Source organism: Pithys albifrons, chromosome 7, assembly GCF_047495875.1.
Source record: "Pithys albifrons albifrons isolate INPA30051 chromosome 7, PitAlb_v1, whole genome shotgun sequence".
NCBI lineage: Eukaryota > Metazoa > Chordata > Aves > Passeriformes > Thamnophilidae > Pithys > Pithys albifrons.
In genome coordinates this window covers 41,310,580-41,331,685 of record NC_092464.1, presented here as the reverse complement: position 1 = coordinate 41,331,685, position 21,106 = coordinate 41,310,580, and the positions used below count along the sequence as shown (strand labels likewise).

Below are 21,106 nucleotides of genomic sequence, written 5' to 3'. Positions count from 1 at the left end.
TAAACAGTATGTACAAGCCCTAGAGGGACAGAAAAATTAGCTTCAACAATTTAAAGAAAAAAAAAGAAAAGGAAAACAAACCACCAAACCTTTAAAGTAACTCTAGATATTTTCTATAAATTGAGGTGTTGACATTTCCATGTTTCATTACACATCTACTCAAGACTAAGCAAAAAAACACTTTTCATTTCTTGGGAAAGGGCAGATCCAAACTTTCTAAATTAGGGAGTTTCTACATCTAATCCTTAGAGTTGCCTGGATCAGAGCTCACTATATCCCACAGCTTGCATTAGTGACCTCAGGACAAAATGGCAACTGGGGGTTAGTTCTGTCAGGAAAAGGGAAAATGAACAATTGGTGTTTTTTAGTTTCTTTGACATAAATAAGAACGAGGGTGCAGAAAGGACAAACTGCAGCAGCTCCTTCCCTGCAGCCCAAACAATGTTCACTGTCCACGTGAGACCCACAAACACATATTTATGCCACTTTCAGCTATGTTGCTTTTCTCAGGGGTATTTGAGTACATTGTCATTGCATGGACCCTCGGCTTGCCCTCCAACCCCATCACCCCCAGACCTGTGTATGGGTGCCTGCAGACAAGCTCCATACACTCCATTCCCTGCATAGTAGCATCAGGCCCATTACATAGCACTGGTGTTAAGAATAGCTGTGTGCCAGACGAGTACAAAATACGAAAGGCTAGACACTTATCCATGTTCCAAATCCTTATTGCATGGAGACAGATTACCAGAATCTGTTCAAGTACTTCAGCAGTGACCACTATAAATATCACCATCGCATTTGCCAGTAAATGAAAAGTTTCCCATTAGACAAATAGGACACAGTGTGTGGCAGTACGTGCATATGGTAACCATCTACAGTGGACTCAGCAATATTGCTAATACCCCCCCTTTCTGAAGAGCCTTAAACAGCGTCTGTTTCAAATAGCTGCTAACACAGGACTATTTGCTTCTTTCTCATCAAGTTGTGCAATTCCTCTCTACAAAATTATGCTGGCTAGAAGCCCAGGAGTGGCAACAGTTAGCCTGGACCAGTCAAAGATTTATGGTCTGAAGCATCCTCATTCATCAGGAATAAAAACTGATGAGCAATAATAACTTCTTGGAAAATGGTCTGCATTTTCCTCCATAGCATGCAAACAGGAATTCCAAAAATACCAAATACTTGGGTTTGGTCAGGGTTGGCCTGAGGTTTCCATGTGATAGAGGTCCAGCTTATTCTGTCAAAACCAGAATTGAATACAGCCATCACAGTGCTTAATACAAGCTGCGCTATATGAAGGCACAGGCTGATGCCTCTACGACACCCCCTGTTGTGCTGTGTCTTCTGGAGCTTTTTTGCATCCACGGGTTTGGTCATGTTTCAGTGAAAGGACAGGGTCTTATTCCTTCTTCTGATAGTGAGACTTCCTGATGAAATGGCACCTGAGAGAGTGGTACTGATGATGGAATGCTGCTTTAGGAAAGAATTTGCCAGATAAATCTTTTATGAAGGAACAACTGAACCACAGAATTTTTATGTCACTCAGACAGATAATGGACATACACTGAGCTATTGAATGAAAATCCTGCATCTCAATATTTCAATATGCAATCCTTTAAAGTAATCAAAAAAAGAGATAGCTGCTATCAGTTTCATACATAATGGAAATAAAAATTATTCTTAATGACTACTGGTCTGTTCTGAAAGTCAGGTGACAGAAATAAAACCTGCTTGTTTAAAATATCAATTTTTTTAAAGAGACTACTTACACCATATGCATTTACTCATCCTGTATTTTTAACACAGTGACTGAATTTCAGACAAAGGAATAAAAATTTTTGCTATTTTTTTGTGCATTTTTCTAAATATTGACATCAGGGAACAGATTCTAAGAACAAGAGACTCAGTCTGCACCTTTCTTTAAGTTTTAGCTATTTCCTTCAATAAAAAGCAGGAAATATCAAAAGCCTCTGGAGGGCAAGGGTTCCCCCAAGAAATTTGAAGGTGTTTGTTCAACACTTTACAGTGAAAGAATTTCCACAGATAAAGACAAGGTCTTCTGTTCCTGTTTTTTTATCCCCCCTCTCTTTGTTATGATTTGAACAAAAATGAGGACATTAAAAAGACTCTTAGACCATCACATTTGCATTTCTTATGTAAATTGGATTTGTAAATCTCTCAAAGAAATGATTAAGTTGTGGAGTGATTATTAAAAAAAAAGTTCATGTCTTCAATATCATGTGAAATAAAGTGTGTTTATTATTTATCTTCCAAACCTCTGTGATGTCTCATAAGAACAACATTTATCAGTGCATTATCTGTCTTCCAGCAAACATAAATACCTACAAATGACCGCTTTTTTTTCCTGTGCATCTTCTGTGCATTCCAGTCTGTTCTGCATTGCTGGGAAGCAGTTTACATGAACAACTTCACCATCACATCACCACCTACTCTCAGTGTATATCACTGTGGGGAAAAATTCACCATATTGACCTGCTACAGAGATGTGTTCTGTCTCCTCCTCAGAGCTGAGACTCCCCCATTATCTCCTTGAACCTGCCCTGGCCAGCCCATGCCTAGTGCTAGAGCACCTGTGCAAGGCAAGGCTGCTGCCAACCACAGATTTTCATACTGTGCACAAGGCCACAGTCCCATTGGAAAAATATTGAAGAGGTCTACACATTCAAAAGAAATTAAATCCATGGATGTGGTGGGTTTTCCAAGCAGAAAGCCCTTTGGATTTCTCCTCCTTAAGGTGAGATTTGAAAAGGTGAGGTAGAACTTGGAAATGCCATCTCAAGGCTGTTTGGGAGTGGCAGCCCTACACTGGAGACAGGAGAGAACTTGACAGACTCCGCTCAGCTGAGCCCCAGGGTGATTGCGAGCAGGACGGAGCCCCTGTAGCAATTCTGTGGAATTACCAGTCCTGTGGGACATTTCCATGGAATTTCTACAATCAGACTTAAAGGATTTCTGTGGTGAACTAATATGGGAGTTAGACCAGAAGACAAGTCTCTGTTCCCCATCTCCTCTGACTCATATCTTCATATTTTCTCATTGGAGGACTGCCATCCCAAGGGAATGGATGTGCTCTTGGCTACCACAGTGGGATCAATTGAAATTTCAACACTCAAATTCCTGTACTTGTTTTGTTACCATTGCTAATATCTGCCAGGAATCACAACACAAGGATCTCTTGTGCTCTGACAGCAGATACTCTTACTGAAACACTTTGAAGAAAGAAGAGAGAGTAGGGGGAAGAAATCATCAACTCAAATGAGATTAATTTAAAATACTGATTTAATAAAATAAGCTCAGTCAGAAGTAAAGTTAACTTGGCAGCATTCCTTCCTTTGATTATTTAAACAGATCTGTCAGAAATATTCCACATTATTGGAAATACTTCTGAATTTTATTCTGAATAAACCCCCCTACCTTTATTTTTTAAAGAATAAATCTAGAATTTAAATGTGACTCCTCTTAGATATATAGATGCATATGAAAGAAATGGAGCATTTCCCAGTAATGTGTGCTCCTTAAGCTGCTGCAAGTTCTGACAAAAAAAAAGTGGTTGTGGAGAGAAAAAATATGTAACACTGATGTCAGATTTTAGAAGTGATTCATGAACCTCAGAAGGTCAGAGGCTACACTGATAGACACAATGACAAGTTCACACACCTAAATGAATGAAAAAAAAAACCCTTTTGCCCTACAGAACTGGGATGGAAGTTGGACCTACACAGCTTCTGTTTTTGGGGTCAAATCAGTTTGTTCCCACTTCAATTTATCTGATTAGTTAAAACATAAGTGCTGAAGTCTACAAATGTTGAAGAGAAAAAGAAAAGAAGACATATATAATACAACATAATTATTCTGTTTCTACAGCCAGCTCATACATTTAACCTTGTCATCTTCAGGTCTATGAACCATCTGCTTTTGGGGATAGAGCACATCCATTTTGCCATCAGTCTGTTCCAGTGTTATGTCAGCTGTGGATTACAGTCACAACTGCACACTAGATGTGTGTGCTACAGTGAGTTGGGAAGACTTCCAGGGATGGCTTGAAGCACTGTTGAAAATGACAGCCCACCAGATATCTGCTGGGGATACAGCAGAAAAAGGTATGTCCTTTCCCCCTCTCTCCAACATCTGTTTCTTCTGCCTAAGAAAACACTGTTGTAGCAGCAGAATTTGGAGGAAATCTCCAGGGTAAATGGCATGACATTTTTCACCACAGAGGGAAATTCAAAGCCTAAATGAAAGCTAACAAAACTCATCTCTGAGAACAGGTACAGTACTGATTCTATTTTAATCAAACCATGGGCTTTATTAAGAATAAAACGAGGCCCTTGTGAAAATCTGATTTCAGTGACATTGATTTCATATGTTATTAGTTAAAAATATTTCTATGTGCTTTATAATCTCAAAATCCAACCATTTAAACTGGTATTTGGGTTTTGTGCCAGTAACGCACCTTTTAAAAATGTTGCCTACAATGAGAGCATCTCGTGTCTTGAAGAAATTTTAACTCATTGCTCTGCATCTTTCTACTTATTGGTCTACTTATTTTGCCTTTCTCTTTCTCCCTCTCTGTAGGTTTCTCTTCAAGTTCAACTCCTCTCTTTATTAAACTGTCTTTTTTGAAAATAAGCATGCAAAGCGCCAATGTTTAATTTACATGCACACTAAATATATATAGAGAGTGTCTTCGTGGGTGGTTTACATATGAGGGTACTACTGCTTATCTGGACAGAACTGGAAATTGCCTCTCACAGCAAAGAAAAGTTATTTATCTAGGTATAAAATACATCAGCCCTAGACATGAGGATTATGGAACACAACTAAATAGTACCTACCTCCTTGGAAGCATATAAGCAATCTACAATTGAGTTATAAATGGGCCTGGCACAAACTACTAATCATTTCTAAATCCAGGCTGCTGGTAAAGCAGGGACAACTGGCACCAGGAAAAACTGCTTCTCCCCTTCACTGGTATTGACTTTACAAAATTCAGGAAGTCTCTTAAATTAATTATTTTATGCTTTTCTCTCTAAGTTACTGTTTGCATTAAGCAAAATTGTAATGAGCAGGAGATAAAAAGAGCAACTGGTAACAAAATCAACAATCCAAAACTACTAGGTCATCTATTTTTTTTAAGAAAGAATTAAAAGCATGTTTAATTCTTTAGATATTCCACCAACTGGTCTTGAAAGAAAACAAAGGAGAAATAGGGAAAGGAGGAAGAGGAATAAGGGAAGGAAAGCAGGGTAACTTCTTGGCTATTTAGAAATAAAAATTGCAATCCAAATTACAGAAGCAAAAAAAAGCAATCAATAGAAGAATTATTGATTGTAATTATTACATATCATTATAGACATCAGACTAAATTCAATGTCAAGGGGAGTTGCATTCAGTGATGCAACTCATTGTTGTGATATATGCACCAATGTTGTAATGCTGGTATTCTCTTACAAGAAAGACAACACAAATATGTTAATGGTCTAATTTTATAGAAACTCACAAATGAAATATCAAAGACTTCAAAATATTACGGCTGTTAAAAAACCTTAATCACTTTGGGCTGACCAGATATAGAAAGGTTACAATTTCTAGAACAGTAAACAATAATAGACTTTTGGCAGATTTCTCCCTTTCTACTGGACAATTTTAAAATATACTATCTCTTTAATACATATATCAAAAAACTTTATTTCTGAATAACCAAATCAGAGTTTTGGTAAATCTGCAATAGAAGATTATGTTGCAAAATTTATGTTGCAGTTTTTAATTCAATCTGATCTCAGTTTGTGGTTACACTTAATTCCCTGACTGCATTTTCAGCTAACGAACATTTTTCAGGAAATATGTCACCCACCTCTAGACTTGTCAATTGCAATTTGAAAGGAAATTAAATAAAATATTTTATGGACAGAATTTGAATATGATTATGCTCTATCACCATCCCAATCTGATCTTGTCAGGGCAAGTTTCAAAACAGTGCTGAATTAAACCAGTGTGACACAGAAGAAACTAGCCTGAAAAAGAAGTTAATGGCATTTGTGCAGAAATTATGTGAGTTTTTAGGTCAGAATTCCATTGCAAATGTTTCCAGCATTTGCAGGTTTTGCTGTACATTTATTGTACCTCTATGTTAGCTGCTTAATTTGTCGGCCTTGTACAAAGCCATCGCTAATCTAAGCTCTTGGCTCCTTGATCCAGAACGGGTCGGCCATCACAAATCCTCAGTTAAATCTCTCAGTAAATCTGCTGAACATTTCCTGGGACTTCAAACAAAAGTGGAATGGCAAGGACTATTAATTGCTATTCAAGATCTGACATTCTTCCCTGGCTACAACTGGCCAAGTAAACCAAGCACCAAACCCATTCACTCCTACCCCCCAAAAAGCCCTAGAGAAATAACAGTGTGCTCCTAAAGATTTGACTTTAAAAAGGGAAGTCAATTTAACAGTCAGTTAAAAAACTTGTCTATGAATATTAAACAATCTACAAAGATGTATAGCAGGAATAAGATTTACTATTGCATTCTGCAGCATGACCTGGAAAGTTTACCAAAAAAAAGGTAATCTTGTCTTATAAAATTCCACAGAAGCTCTTCATAAAAGAGAGCCAAACCTCTAAGAACAGCGTGACCAGAGAAGTAACACTGCAGCAAACCTGCTTCTCCCCACTAAATCTCCTGCCATGCCCTCCCTATAGAAGAGCAATGGGCACAGCTGTCCGTCTCTACCTTGCAAGCTCAAGTTTGAGGTCAGTGACAGAACAGTTGGTATAATTTCTCTGGGATCTGCCCTTCTGAGAAATAATCCTCATGCACACTCAATGCTGGCTAAACCTCAGATGTTTTAAGACTGCCCTTCACATAAGTATTCAAGAACGCAAAGGTTTATGTGAACAATAGCCAAAATACATCTTGATCTAGATACCACAGGATTTGGTCAGGGTGGAAATATTAAGGGAATAATCTCTTGGATACTATTTCAATACTTTCCTTTAGGGAAGAAACCACGAAAAATAGAGGTGAGTGATACCATTTGTAATCAGAACCATGACACTTGTCATATATCAATTATTTCTCGCTACTGTCCTTTTTAAAAGAAATTAAAGCTGAGAGGAGTAATTGTAGGAAGGTTACCCAAATGCTGCTACATAGAGAATGCCTGAGTGATACATCATGCTTAGAGTAAGACCATTGAAGGACAAAGAGTTAGAAAAACCCTACTGCATATAGAATACAAGATTAATTATACAGAAAAATTTTACATTGGAAATAAGAAAATTAACAACAGTGCAGAAAAAATCCAGTGAGTAAGTAATCCTAAAAGAGAACATGCAGCCTTGTCTTTGATGCTCTGAGTAGTAAATATCCAATGTGCAGCAAAGGATTAACCAGATGTTAGTAAACAGAAAAAGTCTGAGAAAAACTAGACTGAAATATTTCGGAGTTTGCATCTTTACAATCTTTCCACATTTGTAGATTATACCATAACAGCTCTGTAGTTGACTGCAATCAACAATAAGGAATGATTTCTCCCAGCACTGAAAATTATTTTTTAAATGTTGATACTATAAACACACCAACCATACTGTGTCTCTAGGTCACCAGGACATCACTGGGTTTAATAGGCACCACTCCACCAGCAGCAAATGAACTACTGTAGATAAAATAAGCTGATGCCCTGAGGCCACGGGCATAATGGTGGCTTGCTGGCTTTAACTTTATACTCTCTTTTTTAATTGATTTGAACTGAAGGAAACACAGAAGAGTGGATATAATAGCTATGATGTTATTTACTATTTAAACAGGGATTTAGAGATCCTTAAAATATGGATTGCTGATGTTGTGGAGGGTTTATTTTTGTCTCCTATATATAGACCTTTGTTTTTGCAAGGTCTATATACCTTGATCTGAGTCTACTGCTTGAAGTACTTCTTGGTCACGTGCTTCTCAGTAGATCCTTAATATGACAAACCATAATGAATCCTGAGAAGACACCTCATTTTTTTGAGATATACAGCATAAGGGACTGCAATGAACTTTCGGAGACTTCTGCAGTCTCCTATAGCAAATATGCCTGCCACACTGGGACTTTCAGCTCACAGAGCTAAAAATGGATCGCTGCTGTTGGAATAGTGTACATTAACCACCTTGATAGTGGGAGAAATTTCTACACTTTCTAATGGCCCCTATGTTTGTTTTAGGAGCTCACCAGTCATGCTACAGTATATATGTCATAAAAGGTCTGAAAAGTATTAGCTAGTAAAATAAGTCCTTAGAACAAAGCAGAAATTGTCTAGTAATCCTCATGTAACTTAGAAGTACTTTTTTTTTAAATTTGCCTTGCAAAACTGAAGCAGATACATCAAAACAAAAAAAACCCTCATCAAACAAACAAACAAAAACAACTACCAAAAAGCCTTGCAGGAAACCACCTCCTGCCACCAACTTGTATTCTAGTAGGTCACAATTGATCAACATACTTTTCTTCCTTAAAGTCTCAATCAAAAATACAAAGAATAGTCATTTAGGATAGAAGTACTCGTAAGTCCTTCAGCCTTCATAGCTATCACCACTCATAAGAAGGTACTATGACCAGATCTATCTTATTTATTCAAGAGTGTTTATCTTATAATAACATTCAAAACTAGTAAACAAACTCCTGAAGAATCAAATAATTTTCTTTCTTCTTTCACCTACATTTGGAGTCTCTTCACATACAAGAATATAGAAAAGAAATTCCATTAACAAACTATTTGCAGCAGAGCAGAAAGCAACCATTAGATTATTTTACTTTAAAACTTTGTATACATGATGTAGCTGAGTCTACTGAAAACCATTTTGCCTTAAGCAGAATGAAGAGCTCAGATAGACTTTCAGAAAACTTTTACATGGACTGAACATCTGAATGTCTAAGTGTATCTCTCCTTTCTGGAACAGCCCACCTATTCCCCCATTTTATCACCAGGAAATAAAGGGAGAAGATCACACTGTTGAGTTGCTTCAGTGTAAATTGGTTTGTAAAAGCCACACCATGGGTGCTGATGGCAGTAAGAGAATAGCCAGCTCAGGTCTGGCTGTCACCATAGTGCTCACAGTGGGACCTGGCTGCCCACAGTTCCACTCCAAGCTCTGAAATTCTCCTTTCCTGTAACTTTACACTCCACACATTATCATAAACCTCCATCTCCCCACTGCTCACAGAGCTTTTTCTGTATGAAACTATTGTATTTTGTGTGCAATCTGATTTCCCTGTAGCCCTGAAAGGTAGACCTCCAGATCTGCAGCTGACTCCTGCCAACCCCCAGGAAAATAATTGCCGCGTGGCACTTACCTCTCCTTCTCTGGGCCATGGCCTTCCATTCTGTGTGTATTTGCTTTGATTCTGGCGCTTCTTTTGCCCTCCATCAGCAAATTTGCACAGCAAAGGCTCAGTGGGGGCTGTGAAGACAAGAAACCCAGTCTATATTAGCATCCCCCCCAAAGAAAGTGATTATACCAGCAACAGTAGTGCTTTGTAATACTGATCTTTTGAAGTAAAATCTTGCCTTCTGCAGATATTTTTTGCCTCTTTTAGCCTTGACTCCAGCAGCAGCTGTTCTTATTAACTAAGCTTCAAAAAATATATACTGGCAGCCCTTAAAAGAATTTAGCAAATATTGTTGAAAAAATAAGCAGCCTACGCAAAATGTTAAGTTGCTGTAGTGGAATACTATAGTCAGGCATTAGTTCCAGCTAAGTTAGACACGTATTCATGACCAGCATTAGTGCAAGGATAAACACTGCTTTACCAAAGCAGCTTTCTGTTTTTATTGTAAAAACTTTGCAAGAACCTGTTTAAGGAATTAGTGTTCTCACTATTTCAGTGTTTCTCAGCACCCAATCCATTAAAAATCTGAATAAACAGAATAGAATAGAGACTTTTGCCAAACACGGTCCAATTAGCTTTCTTTTCCTCTTAACTCTTTTAAGCAAGTTGGCAGCTCAGAAAACCCTTTTCCTCTCCAAGTAAGATCTGGTGTGTGCCAATACAATAGAGGGGTGTAGGGGAACCCAAGAAAGAAAGGATAATCACAGTACTGCAAACCCAAAAAGGCAGCTCACAATAGGGTCCCTTAGCGAAGAAAATACCACAGATCAAATGGGTACAACAGGAAGGGAACTTCATGTCTTAGGATCATTTCCCATCTACCCAGCTTATAACAGCCTCCTAAAATATTTTTTTTAGCCAAAACTGTAATTAGCAGGTTGGTGGGAGCTTGTCTTTGCTGCTTCATCCTTAAAAGAGGGGCCAATTCTACTCACTTGTTAGATGTATGTCAACAGAGAAGTAAACTAATATTAGCTTGGTTGAAATAAATCTAAAAATTATGTGTCACATGTGAATCTTTTCAGGAATTTTTTTGTTTCCCAGGCATGATAAGTCTGTAATTAATTAACTGTGTGGTTTGGTGGTAAAAAACAAGAAATCTGTTTTTTTTTCCTCCTCACTTCCTGTTTCTCAGAGGTTAGAAATATTGAAAGAATAAAACTGTAGAGACATGAAGAAAACATTGTGGTAGGGAGGTTAATTGTTGACTTATTTATTGTAGCAAAATTTATGATTTGGTTAAGGTATAAGTGTATTAAAACAACATAATCTCCTCAACCACCTAGTTATAGCCAGTTCAAAATGAGTCAGAAAGCACAGACTAAGATTGTGACCACTCCTAAACTGCAACCAAGAAGCAGTGCAACCAGAGAATCTCACATAAACTCCACAATTTCTCATTGGAACAGCATCACTTAAAGCTATAACAGCTTTGTTTTTTCATTACCATTTTACCAGGCTAGTAATTTCCAAGGTCACTAGAAACTGAACTGCAGAGAACAATCCATTATTGGCAGAAAGCTTGACTGTGTGACCCCAGAGGGGTCCCCACCTCCAACTTCGATTATTGTATCAGATTTTAGTAGAAGCAATGCTCAGCCAACCATCTTAAATTTAAAATAACAAAGATTTAAAAGAATCCAGGTAGCAATGGAGATTTTTTCTGCAGATGGGGAGATTTCACAGGGCTGACTGCCCTGCATTGTCACCAGTGTTACTCCACAGCACAATGCTGGACGATTTCAGAGTGGTTACGCAGAGCTCACTTTGATGTGACTGTGAGGGAGGAGCAGGTGCTAAGCCAGCATTAAAAAAAGACCTATTAAACATTACATCTGAAGCTTCAAAAGCTTTTTGTTTGAAGCACTGAACAACTACCAAGCAACATATGATGCCATTAGTAGGACCGTGTAAAAACCATCTGCACATTGGATATTTACACATGCCAGGGTCATCTGCTAAAGTACACATGTGGTGTTAGCCCATACTCTATGATGTGGTTGAACAGGCTATGAAATCACATCTTTTACTACACATCTTCTCTCTGTATTATCCAACCACAAATAGGAAGCTGTTGCCATTTCCAGAATTCCCACTATTCAGCATTACCATCTGACAACCTCGCATTTGTTAATTAGTGGCTTCCTAAAGTTGATTGAGATTGAATAGAACTGTCAAATAACTTTACTAGCCCCATCTAGAAAATATCTGAAAAACATCGTATAGACGATCAGGACGTTCAGGAGTTCGGAAAGAAGATGGAAGAGGTACTGGTACATGCTCTGCATAGACAAGTTTTTGCATGGAAGGTTATATTCCTCTAAAGCAAACTGAGGAGAATTCTGTGGAAAAAGCCAGTCTGTGTTAATCAACATTAAAAGATGCAAAAAGTTCAAAAGAAAATGTTCTGACAGGAAGACAGAGCCCAGATAAGAAGATTTTGGGTTGAGGGTTTTCGGGTTTGGTGTTTTCTTTTTGTTTGGTTTGGTTATTTTTTTTTTCCTAAACTTAGGGAAGTAGCATCAAGCAAGACAGAAAATTATCTTCATAACTCTGGAGTGGTGTATGTCCTAAGGGCTTACACCTGGAAACAACTATGGTAACCAGGCCAAATAAATAAATAAATAAATATGTATGTATGTATGTGTATACCTATATATATATACACATAAAACAGTAGTGCTCTTCTTTCAGAACATAAGGTAGAGTGTAATAGAATCTTGGGAGTTCAAAGATGTTGCTCATATTCACAGAAGAACTCATACTTCTGATTTACTTCAGCCCTATTAAAATACCTTGTAGGAAAAGTCCTCTAGTTTTTGCAAGATTAGATACACACAAATATTTGGCATTAGTACCATCATTCTTACTAATCAAATACATGACAACAGAAAATACCAGAAAGAGGACATTCCATTCCACCATACAAACAATACTATTTCTAAGTTGAATTCTTTTTAAATGGTTTAATTAAATATTAGAAGTGCTTTAAAAATAATAAATTTACTTCAGACAAGAAAAATAATTAGCTACTATGGTTATCAATTCAAAAGGAAAATATTTAGGAACTATCAAACAATATCTACATTAGATGAATAATATTGATAGATTGCAGATACCTCAGAAGGAGAGGAAGGAAAAAGGGGAATATTTTAAACTTCTCTGGTTTTTTTTAGTTTTACATTCCACAGAGACTCCAAGTTATGGACTGCATTTTTATTTTTCTCCTTTTCCTCTGTACAAACACACTGACTGAAAATAAATGCCTATGTCCCTGCCTCTTCTCTCACCTTTTGCACTGCCGACTAAATAGAAAATGTAATTTGGATATCTGTAGATGTTCACATTTTGAAGCGATAGGCATATCTTTTTATATGGTTCTTGACATCCTCTAAGTTTCGAGCATATGTGGTATTTTGAGCCATATCTGGAAAATCTAATGTTGTTATTTTCATGTCAGAAAAGTGAGAATTGATTCACTTGAAACAAATTTCTGGCTATTCCATCCTGATAAACTCTTCAAGACAGAAGGCACTGCTTTTTCTTTGACTTCTACCTGACAGTAACAAACACAAATATCAAGAATGAATAACAGCTTTAACCTGAACAAGGCTCATTAAGCCATAACCCATTTTTCAAGGAGAAGATTTAAATGCTTGCTGTAGTTCCCATCCAAAGCCTGCTCTAGTTAATAAGACATAAATAGCCCTGAACTTGTCTTCGAGTCCTGAGAAAGAAGCGGGATCAAATTGATAGTGCTTCTAAACAGCATTTGCCAAGATATTCAGGGCTGCCTTAGCAGAGGGCAGTTGTTGCTAGTGTTTAAATTCTGTTCCCATGGAAGTCAATGGCTAAAACCCTATCTCTCTTCAGTCAGGCCCTGAATTTAGTCTAAGAGTTCAGTGGAGGTGAAAGAGAGAGACTGGTTTGATGTCAATCACGGCTGTCGATATTGTTGGAGTTCCCTCAGGAGATCAGCTTCTCAGGCTCTGCTGCTTTAGATGGACAGTTTGTGCCAACAAACAGTACAGAACTGCCAAAAGGCTGTTAATATCACCAGAAGCAACACTGGTATTTAAAACAGCACAAAACCTTCAGAAGGAAGGAGATGGGGATAACAGTACCCCCTTCTCAAATCTGGCAGCCTCTAAGAAATGTTCCAACTCAGGAAGTGAACTTCAATTAAATCGGAGAATTAAAAAAAAACCAAAACAACAAAACAAACCAAAACAACAAAACCAACCCAAACAAACACCAACAACAAAAAAGCAAACTTTCAGCTAATTCTGAATACATAATTTCCTTATTTTTTTCAGTCACTGGAAGGCAGATATGCTTGAGCTTCTACATATGCAGAAAATGTATATATTCATGAACATGTGCTTCATAAAGGAAGATGAAAGCTGTCATTTGCATTCGGTGAATCTTTTTCATTATTTTAGGTGCTCTGAAACTTTTACTGTATTATGAGTTGCTGAGAAAAGCTTGTGCTTCACAGTTTCTGATTCAGTCATATAGCATCATCTGTCCAGCAATGGCAAGAATTACATATTTTAGAAGTAGTAACAAAAACACTTTTATGCATTATATCTGCTTTTACTACAAATATTTTTGAAAACAGAGTATTTTTCAACATGTCAGTAAGTGCTTAATCTCTTCTTACCTTTTGCAAAAAATAAAGTAGCATTTTCAGTAGATAGCCTAGTAACATGTGCATTGTGAACATTCATGGGGATCTTTAGCCACCTCTATTTTGTTAATGTGAAGAAAAATGATGAGAAAATCATTGGTATGTCAGTGAATGGTCAGTGCACAGTCAGTGATGTTTTTCAAAGTAGGTTTTAATTAGAAAGTTGGATTAATTTCTTTTTCAGCCTTGGCAAATCCTCCTCCACAATAGAAAACTGAGCACACTAATAACTGAGTTCACAGTTGCAACAAGCATCTGAACTGATCAAGCTCTGATAACCATTTCTCTTCCTAACTGCCTTCCAAATTTTAACTATTTTGATTACATTTTCATATACAAATCACACAGAGCATCTGATTGATACACCCATGCAAGAGCCAACCTCTTTGTCTGCTACAGATCAGTCTTTATAGACTTTAAGAAAAACTTCACCCTATGGTAACACTAAGGCCGTTTTGTAAGGAGACCTGTCCACTCATACATTATTTTGGAGGAAGACATGAGAGACACAAAAGCTCTAGAGCAAGGCAGGACAGAGCAAATTAAAGTCCTGATTCTATACTTGGGCTCAGATGGATGTACCCAGCAGAACTCTGGTCTTCACAGATCCTGAAGACTTTATGTACAAAATGAATTTTGCTGTTGTTAGCTTTGAAAATGTAAAAGTTCTAGGACTCCGTAACAGAGTGACTCTCTGCTCTAGTGAGTCCACTAGCTTCTACGAAGGTTCTATCATGCAATACTTATTTACCCCAAAGTCATAAATAAATAAACCTCAAACTTTAAGGAAGATTATAAAATAAAACCATAGCTATTCTGCTCCTGGGAAATGAAGATGAAGAATTACAAAAGATGGTATCTGACACCAAAGGACAAAGGGACATGCAAGGACAAAGCATTAGTTGAGTAACGAAACCGTAAGTAAAGAAGCAAATAAGCACTTCATCCTATCCCACATGGAGTTGCTGAAAGACAGAATATATTTTGTCCCAGAAGTCCATGATACAAAATATGATGGTACAGGACAGACTCTAACATAAACAAGAGCCAGTGGTTTTAACACAGGTCAAGCAATATACAGCATATTTCACAGAATCACAGAATCATAGAATATCCTGAGTTGGAAGAGACCCACAAAAATCATTGAGTCCAATCCCTGACCCTGCACAGGACACTCCAAGAATCACACCGTATGCCTGAGAGCATTGTCCAAATGCTTCTTGAACTTTGCCAGGCTTGGTGCTGTGACCACTTCCCCGAGGAGCCCATTCCAGAGCCCAACCATCCTCTGCAAGAAAAATCTTTTCCTAATATCCGGCCTAAACCTCCTCTGACGCAACCTAAGGCCCTTCCTTTGGGTCCTGTCACTGGTCACCACAGAGAAGAGATCAGTACCTGTCCCTCCACATTCCCCCACGAGAAATTTGTAGACTGTAATGAGGTCTCCCCTCCATCTTCTCTTCTCCAGCCTGAACAAGCCAAGTGAACTCAGCTGTTCCTCATATGGTGTCCCCTCCTGGCCCTCCCCCATTTTTGTAGATTTATCCAGTAGGTTTACATTTAAACTGAACTACATGATATTCATTGGACTAGTACAGCTGATTATGAAAGCAAAACAATGAATTATCATTGCATTTTAGTTTCTACAACATATTGCTTTCATGATATAATCATAGAAGTTGAGGAAACAGCTTTACATAACAGAAAAGGACACCAAAGCAAAAAATGTAAGGCAAACAACTGCCCTGTTGGAGGACCCCAGCATAATGCTGAAAAATAGCAGCTGTAGTTCATCCTGCACCCAGTCCTAGGACAGCTCTTCACAACCTTTAACTACTGTGTGAAAAGGAAGTTGGAGGAGTGAGTTATTTTGCAGTTTTAAAATTTCTCCAATAGCCTTTACATCAAACGAGGAGATCCCCTTAACAAACAACTGTGCAAACAAACCAAGTGGGTATGTTCATCAGTTTGCAGAAATCATTTCATACACCTATGCTGAGGCCAGTGTTTTCCATGGCTTTTGGACAGGATCTGTAATCAACTGAAATTTAGAACACATTCTCTGTGCCAATTCTAATTACAAACACAGAATTTGGCTGGGTTAATATGTCCTCCAAAAACCACTTTGATAGACTTCCTTGGATTAATGCCTCACTGGAAAAGCCATGCACTAAAAAACTGAGATGGTATCATATTTTGAAGAGGATTATTTGTTCCAAGTAATTGAAAGCATTTCACATATTATCTCTGAGATAGATAATAAATAATATTGAAACAAGTACCTGTGAAATGGTGTTTTTGTTAAATAGACAAGGCCTCTGGCTTGCTCAATCAGCACTGTTATAAAAACTGAATGCTTAAGAAACCAACTTACCTTTCCACATTTAAAGAATTTTTGTGTGGAACTTATGTGTCACAGCTTCCCTGTAATTCTGTCATGCCAGAGTAACTAAGCAAGACACTGAAGAAAGAAGAGTCCATGTGGCTCTTCTCAAAACTATGTAAGTAATTCAGAGAATAAAGATTTACTATAATACAATGGTTCCCTATCAAGAGCTTCTTCCCATTGACAATAGCTGAAAAGTGCGAACAGTTTTTCAAAGCAAACCAAACAAACTCCAGAAACTATATTTTTTATGTTTTTCTATAGATTTTGAAAATACTAATTGCTGTCTGGGATTCTGACTTCTACAATTAAAAAATGAAAAGAAAAAAAAGTTGCTTGTACCATTGCTATGCTATTGACTTACTGCTTTGGGAGCTCATTGTACTATAAGTTTGGCAGGAGCTGATTCCTCCAAATGAAATGAAGAAAATGTCAAGCTTGAAATATATTACTGAAAGCATTTTAAAACATTTTGGTGTTTTTCATTGCGAATTTTTAGATCATGCATGACTTGCCACACTTCTGCCATGTGTGACAAGGAACTAGGAGGGATCAGGTGAACAATATCCAAGTTGATGAGAACACTTTTAATATCTTGAATAGACTATGGCACAGGCTCCTAGCCTATGCCTTGAACTGGAACTAAATATGACAGCAGTTATGCTGGAATATCTCTTACAAACATTGTTTTCACTTCCAGCTTTTTTTTTCCCCATGCAACCACTCACAAATTTCAGGGGCTGGTGTTTTATTGGGTCTTCAAGCTTATAGCTGTAATCCCTTTCAATAGCAAAGAAATTCAAGACAATGGTTAGCCTGTCATCAGAACCAGTTTTCAGGAAAAAAAAATTACACAGTCAGGTTCTGCTGTCATTCTGTGTTGCCTCTCATCCTAGAGAAGCATTAAAGCTAAAAGTTCATACATTGAGGCAGTGAACTAGAGGAGAGGTCCGAGTTGTATCATAACTTTTAAAAAGTAGCAACCTGTTTTTTAGTGCGTTTACTTAATGCTGGTGTAACACCTGAATGCTCCTGTACCAACACACACCAGCTCAGCATGTGGTCCCAGGCCTCCATCTCTGCAGATAGAAGTTGACTGTGAAAACCTCACCCTCTAAATGTGAATCCAAAACTGCTTTTTAAATCCCCCTCTGAGACTGCCCTGTGAGCTTTTAGGAAGATTGTACTTCACATACCTTTTTGTCCTCTCCCATCTCAGAAGTTATTTTGTTTGGATGAAAATGGAGATCTTGTATTTCTTACTGTTCAATTATTAAAGAAACATCATCAGTCAGCTTCATCTGAAAGGCTCAGCAATTTTTAAAAGATCTCATGTACCGTAATTTATAATGGAAAATCAGGTACAAATAGCGTGAGATGCTTTTGAGTTCCTCTCTAATGGAAATAAAATGAATCCCTGGTAATGGGTGACCCTACTTACTTCTGTGGTCACCCATTTTACTTTTTAGTGTTCTCTTTAGTAGTCTCATGAGGAAATAAATGCAAAGCTTTTATACAAAGCTGCCTCCGAAAACAATAGCTCTGTGCTTCTGCTATAAAATCTATTTTTACTATTCTCATAAACAAATACTATTGATCACAGAGACTTTGCTATTATTCCCACTAAGAAAAACTCACTTGCACTGACAGTCCAGAGATAAAATTGTCAGAATTTATGCAGTACAACGAAATAATTCTGGTTCTGTTCACAAAAGGTTATTTCATGTGACTGTTTAAGCATTTCTTTAATATGTAGAATGGAATTTATTTAAATTTATTTTATCAACTATTTATTAGTTTTTATGATGCATTTATTTAGCTAAAGTAGAACTTTACCATCACATCATCCTTCTGTGTGACACTGCTAGGATTAACACTAGAGAAAAAAAACCCTCTTCAAACATATGTTTTCAATATAAACAAGGAAATGTCTCATGACAATACAATGATTTCTCTCGACCAACATAATGATAATGGCTGCACACATACATTTATTTTTTTATAATTAAGGTTGAGTTTTGGCATTTGCTGCTCACACTCCAGCACATGTATACCATTAATGTCCATAAGAGCTTATGCAACCCAGTGTTCTACTGCATGAGAGAAAAAAAAAAGCTTCAGTTATGACCATTAGCTTATTTAACTCACACATCCATGTCTAAGTAATTTCCTGCCCCTCCGCACCCCCCAAGTTAGGGCAAAACACATCTGTTGAGTCTTTGTGAATAGTCACTGCAATAAAAAAAAGTGGTTATACATATATACATAATGCTAACATTATTTGCAGATCTACCCATAGCCTGTTAAAGAGTAGCAGTAGAAAATATAACAATGGGAAAAAAATATTTGGTTTGGGTAAAGATACCCTGTGTGTGGTCAAAGCAGTAATGTGACCTTTTTGATATCAGACTTGAAACAGTATATTCCTAAGAGCACTGACTGCTGTGGATGCATGAAATATTTCTGTGTAAATGGAATAACAAAGCTAAATTTTAACCAGCTATCAATTTTCTAATCAGTTTCAAAATATTCAGAATTTTTTCTCATACTGCCGAATGAAAATATTTTTAATTAAATCAGTTGTAATTAACACACATTCTAATAGTGACTACTGGGTGCAGCAACAAAAACTCCAGCCACTTACAATCTAAAACAAAGATGAGCCATATAATTTTGCCACTACTGTGAGACAGAAGGAAAAGCCAAAGGGAAAATTATTGTTATTGCTCTTCTTTTGTTTTCTTCTTTGCATTCACAGATATAAGGTGCATGTCCTAAAATGAGTGAGTTTGCTAGGAGCTGCCAGACAGCACTGCCAGCTTCCTCACTTCAGTGCAGGAGCAACTTCAAAAAATGTATTTGACCCCGACTGTGTCAGAACTGGGTCTGAGCATACACAGGTTACACAGCAGAAAGCATTTACAAGACACTGATTGACTGGTTCTTACAGGCAGGAGTTAATTTTGCTGTGGTAGAGAATATCCGCATCATGCTAAAAACCTTGCATTTAGCATGATTTGGATATTCTCCACCACAGCTATGAGAAGGTAACTTAGTACTGAACCTTGCAACTTGATGAGAGATAAACAGACTGAAGTGAGAGAGAGAACACCTTTTTGAGAATGCTTATTGCTACAGACCCAGAGACAGAGACAAGATCCTTCTGTGTACCACAAAACCTCACTGTGTGCTCTCACCATCTTCTGCAAATGGGCCTGAAGAGAGGGAGGGAATACCTCAGAAACAACACAGAAGTAAGGATGCTGATGCCCCTTCCCTTTTTCTCCCCAGCAGAAGGGGCAAGCAGCAGCTCAGAATATGGACTGCAAATGATGCAGCACCCAAGGGACATACCAATAACCCTCGCAGCTCCAATGTGGTGCACTGGCTGCTGCTCGTGGCAACTTCCAAGCCATCAATATGAAAGACAGACATTTGTGGATGCTATTGTGCTGAATATCAACTGCTTTCCTCCCCACGTGACTTCAGGTAGGGAGCAAATGGAGCACTGGCAAATACGTGATAGATAAGGAAAATAAGGCCATGAAAAAAAAATTGCTCAGTAACTCCCATTTCCTTGAAGGGCAAGAGGGCAGCAAGGCCCTGTAGCACATGACCACCTGAAGCTCCTACCAGGACTTGGAGGCTTTGCTGCAGATTAAAGACACCTGTAATTTCCATGACAGAAAACTGCATAGCAGTTTCACTGGGAATTTTCCACTAAATCGCCTATTTATGATGACACTTTATGCAAGCGAAAGACAAAATGAAATTATAATCCTTTCCCAAGACAATGCAACATCTAACACATACTTCTTAGCTCTTTTCAAAAATGTGTGGATGATACTAACACTAAATCTAATGTGCTATGACATAAGAAAAAATCTATCCCTTGCAGCTTAAAAATCTTTTATTATCTTCTGAGACAATATCCTAGAATATTAAATAGGTAACACTAAACCCTTCTGAAACTTTCAAATGCAGAGCTCTCAGCTGCAGGTAGACAAGGAAGCAAACTTACATTATTAGAGACTGAGTGATAGGCTAATCTTTAACTCTGTGTAACACCTGTCTCAGGGGTTGTATGAAGATCATACTAGACTCTACTTTGCCATGCACCCAAAAATTACAAAAATAATAGGATTTCAATGCTAACATTGGCAATGCAAAAATCACTCCTCTACTGTTTCAGTTAAAAATACTGGAATTATCAGAACAGGAGCAAGCCAAGCACAACAAAAAAGAATAGGTGAAAAGAAAAAAAGGCAGAGAAATCTGCAAAAAAATTTAAGAAAATTAAGGGGAAAACAGGAAAAGAAAGGAGAGGACTACTTCTGAATTGCCCTTGAAAATGTTCTAATGTGACAGAAAAGCAAATGCAACTCATGTCGTTCTCCATTTCTGGATGACAAGAGGGGGCTTCACAATTGCCAAGACTGCAACAAAAAAAAAATAAATGTAGCTGCCGAAATGTCACTGCCCATAGCAAACAGAATGACAGAAGTTTATAAAAAATGTAGTTTTATCTGAAAACAGAGAATGAAGACCTGTTCTGTTACACTGTGAGAAACCCACTGTGGCTTGTCTCAGAGCAACTGTATGGCATTAAACCACTAATGAAACTGGGGAAACTGTTTGGTC

The 21,106-nt window shown here is 37.6% G+C and overlaps 1 protein-coding gene across 4 annotated transcripts in view; it reads right to left on the bottom strand.

Annotated features, from left to right (window-relative positions):
• Positions 1-21,106, bottom strand: part of RBMS3 (RNA binding motif single stranded interacting protein 3) — a 708,641-nt gene that overhangs the window by 81,616 nt on the left and 605,919 nt on the right. For all 4 annotated transcript variants that reach the window (XM_071561125.1, XM_071561126.1, XM_071561127.1 and 1 more), the window contains one exon: positions 9,354-9,460. In XM_071561125.1, coding sequence (XP_071417226.1) covers positions 9,354-9,460 — 107 coding nt within the window. The remainder of the gene's footprint in view (positions 1-9,353; positions 9,461-21,106) is intronic.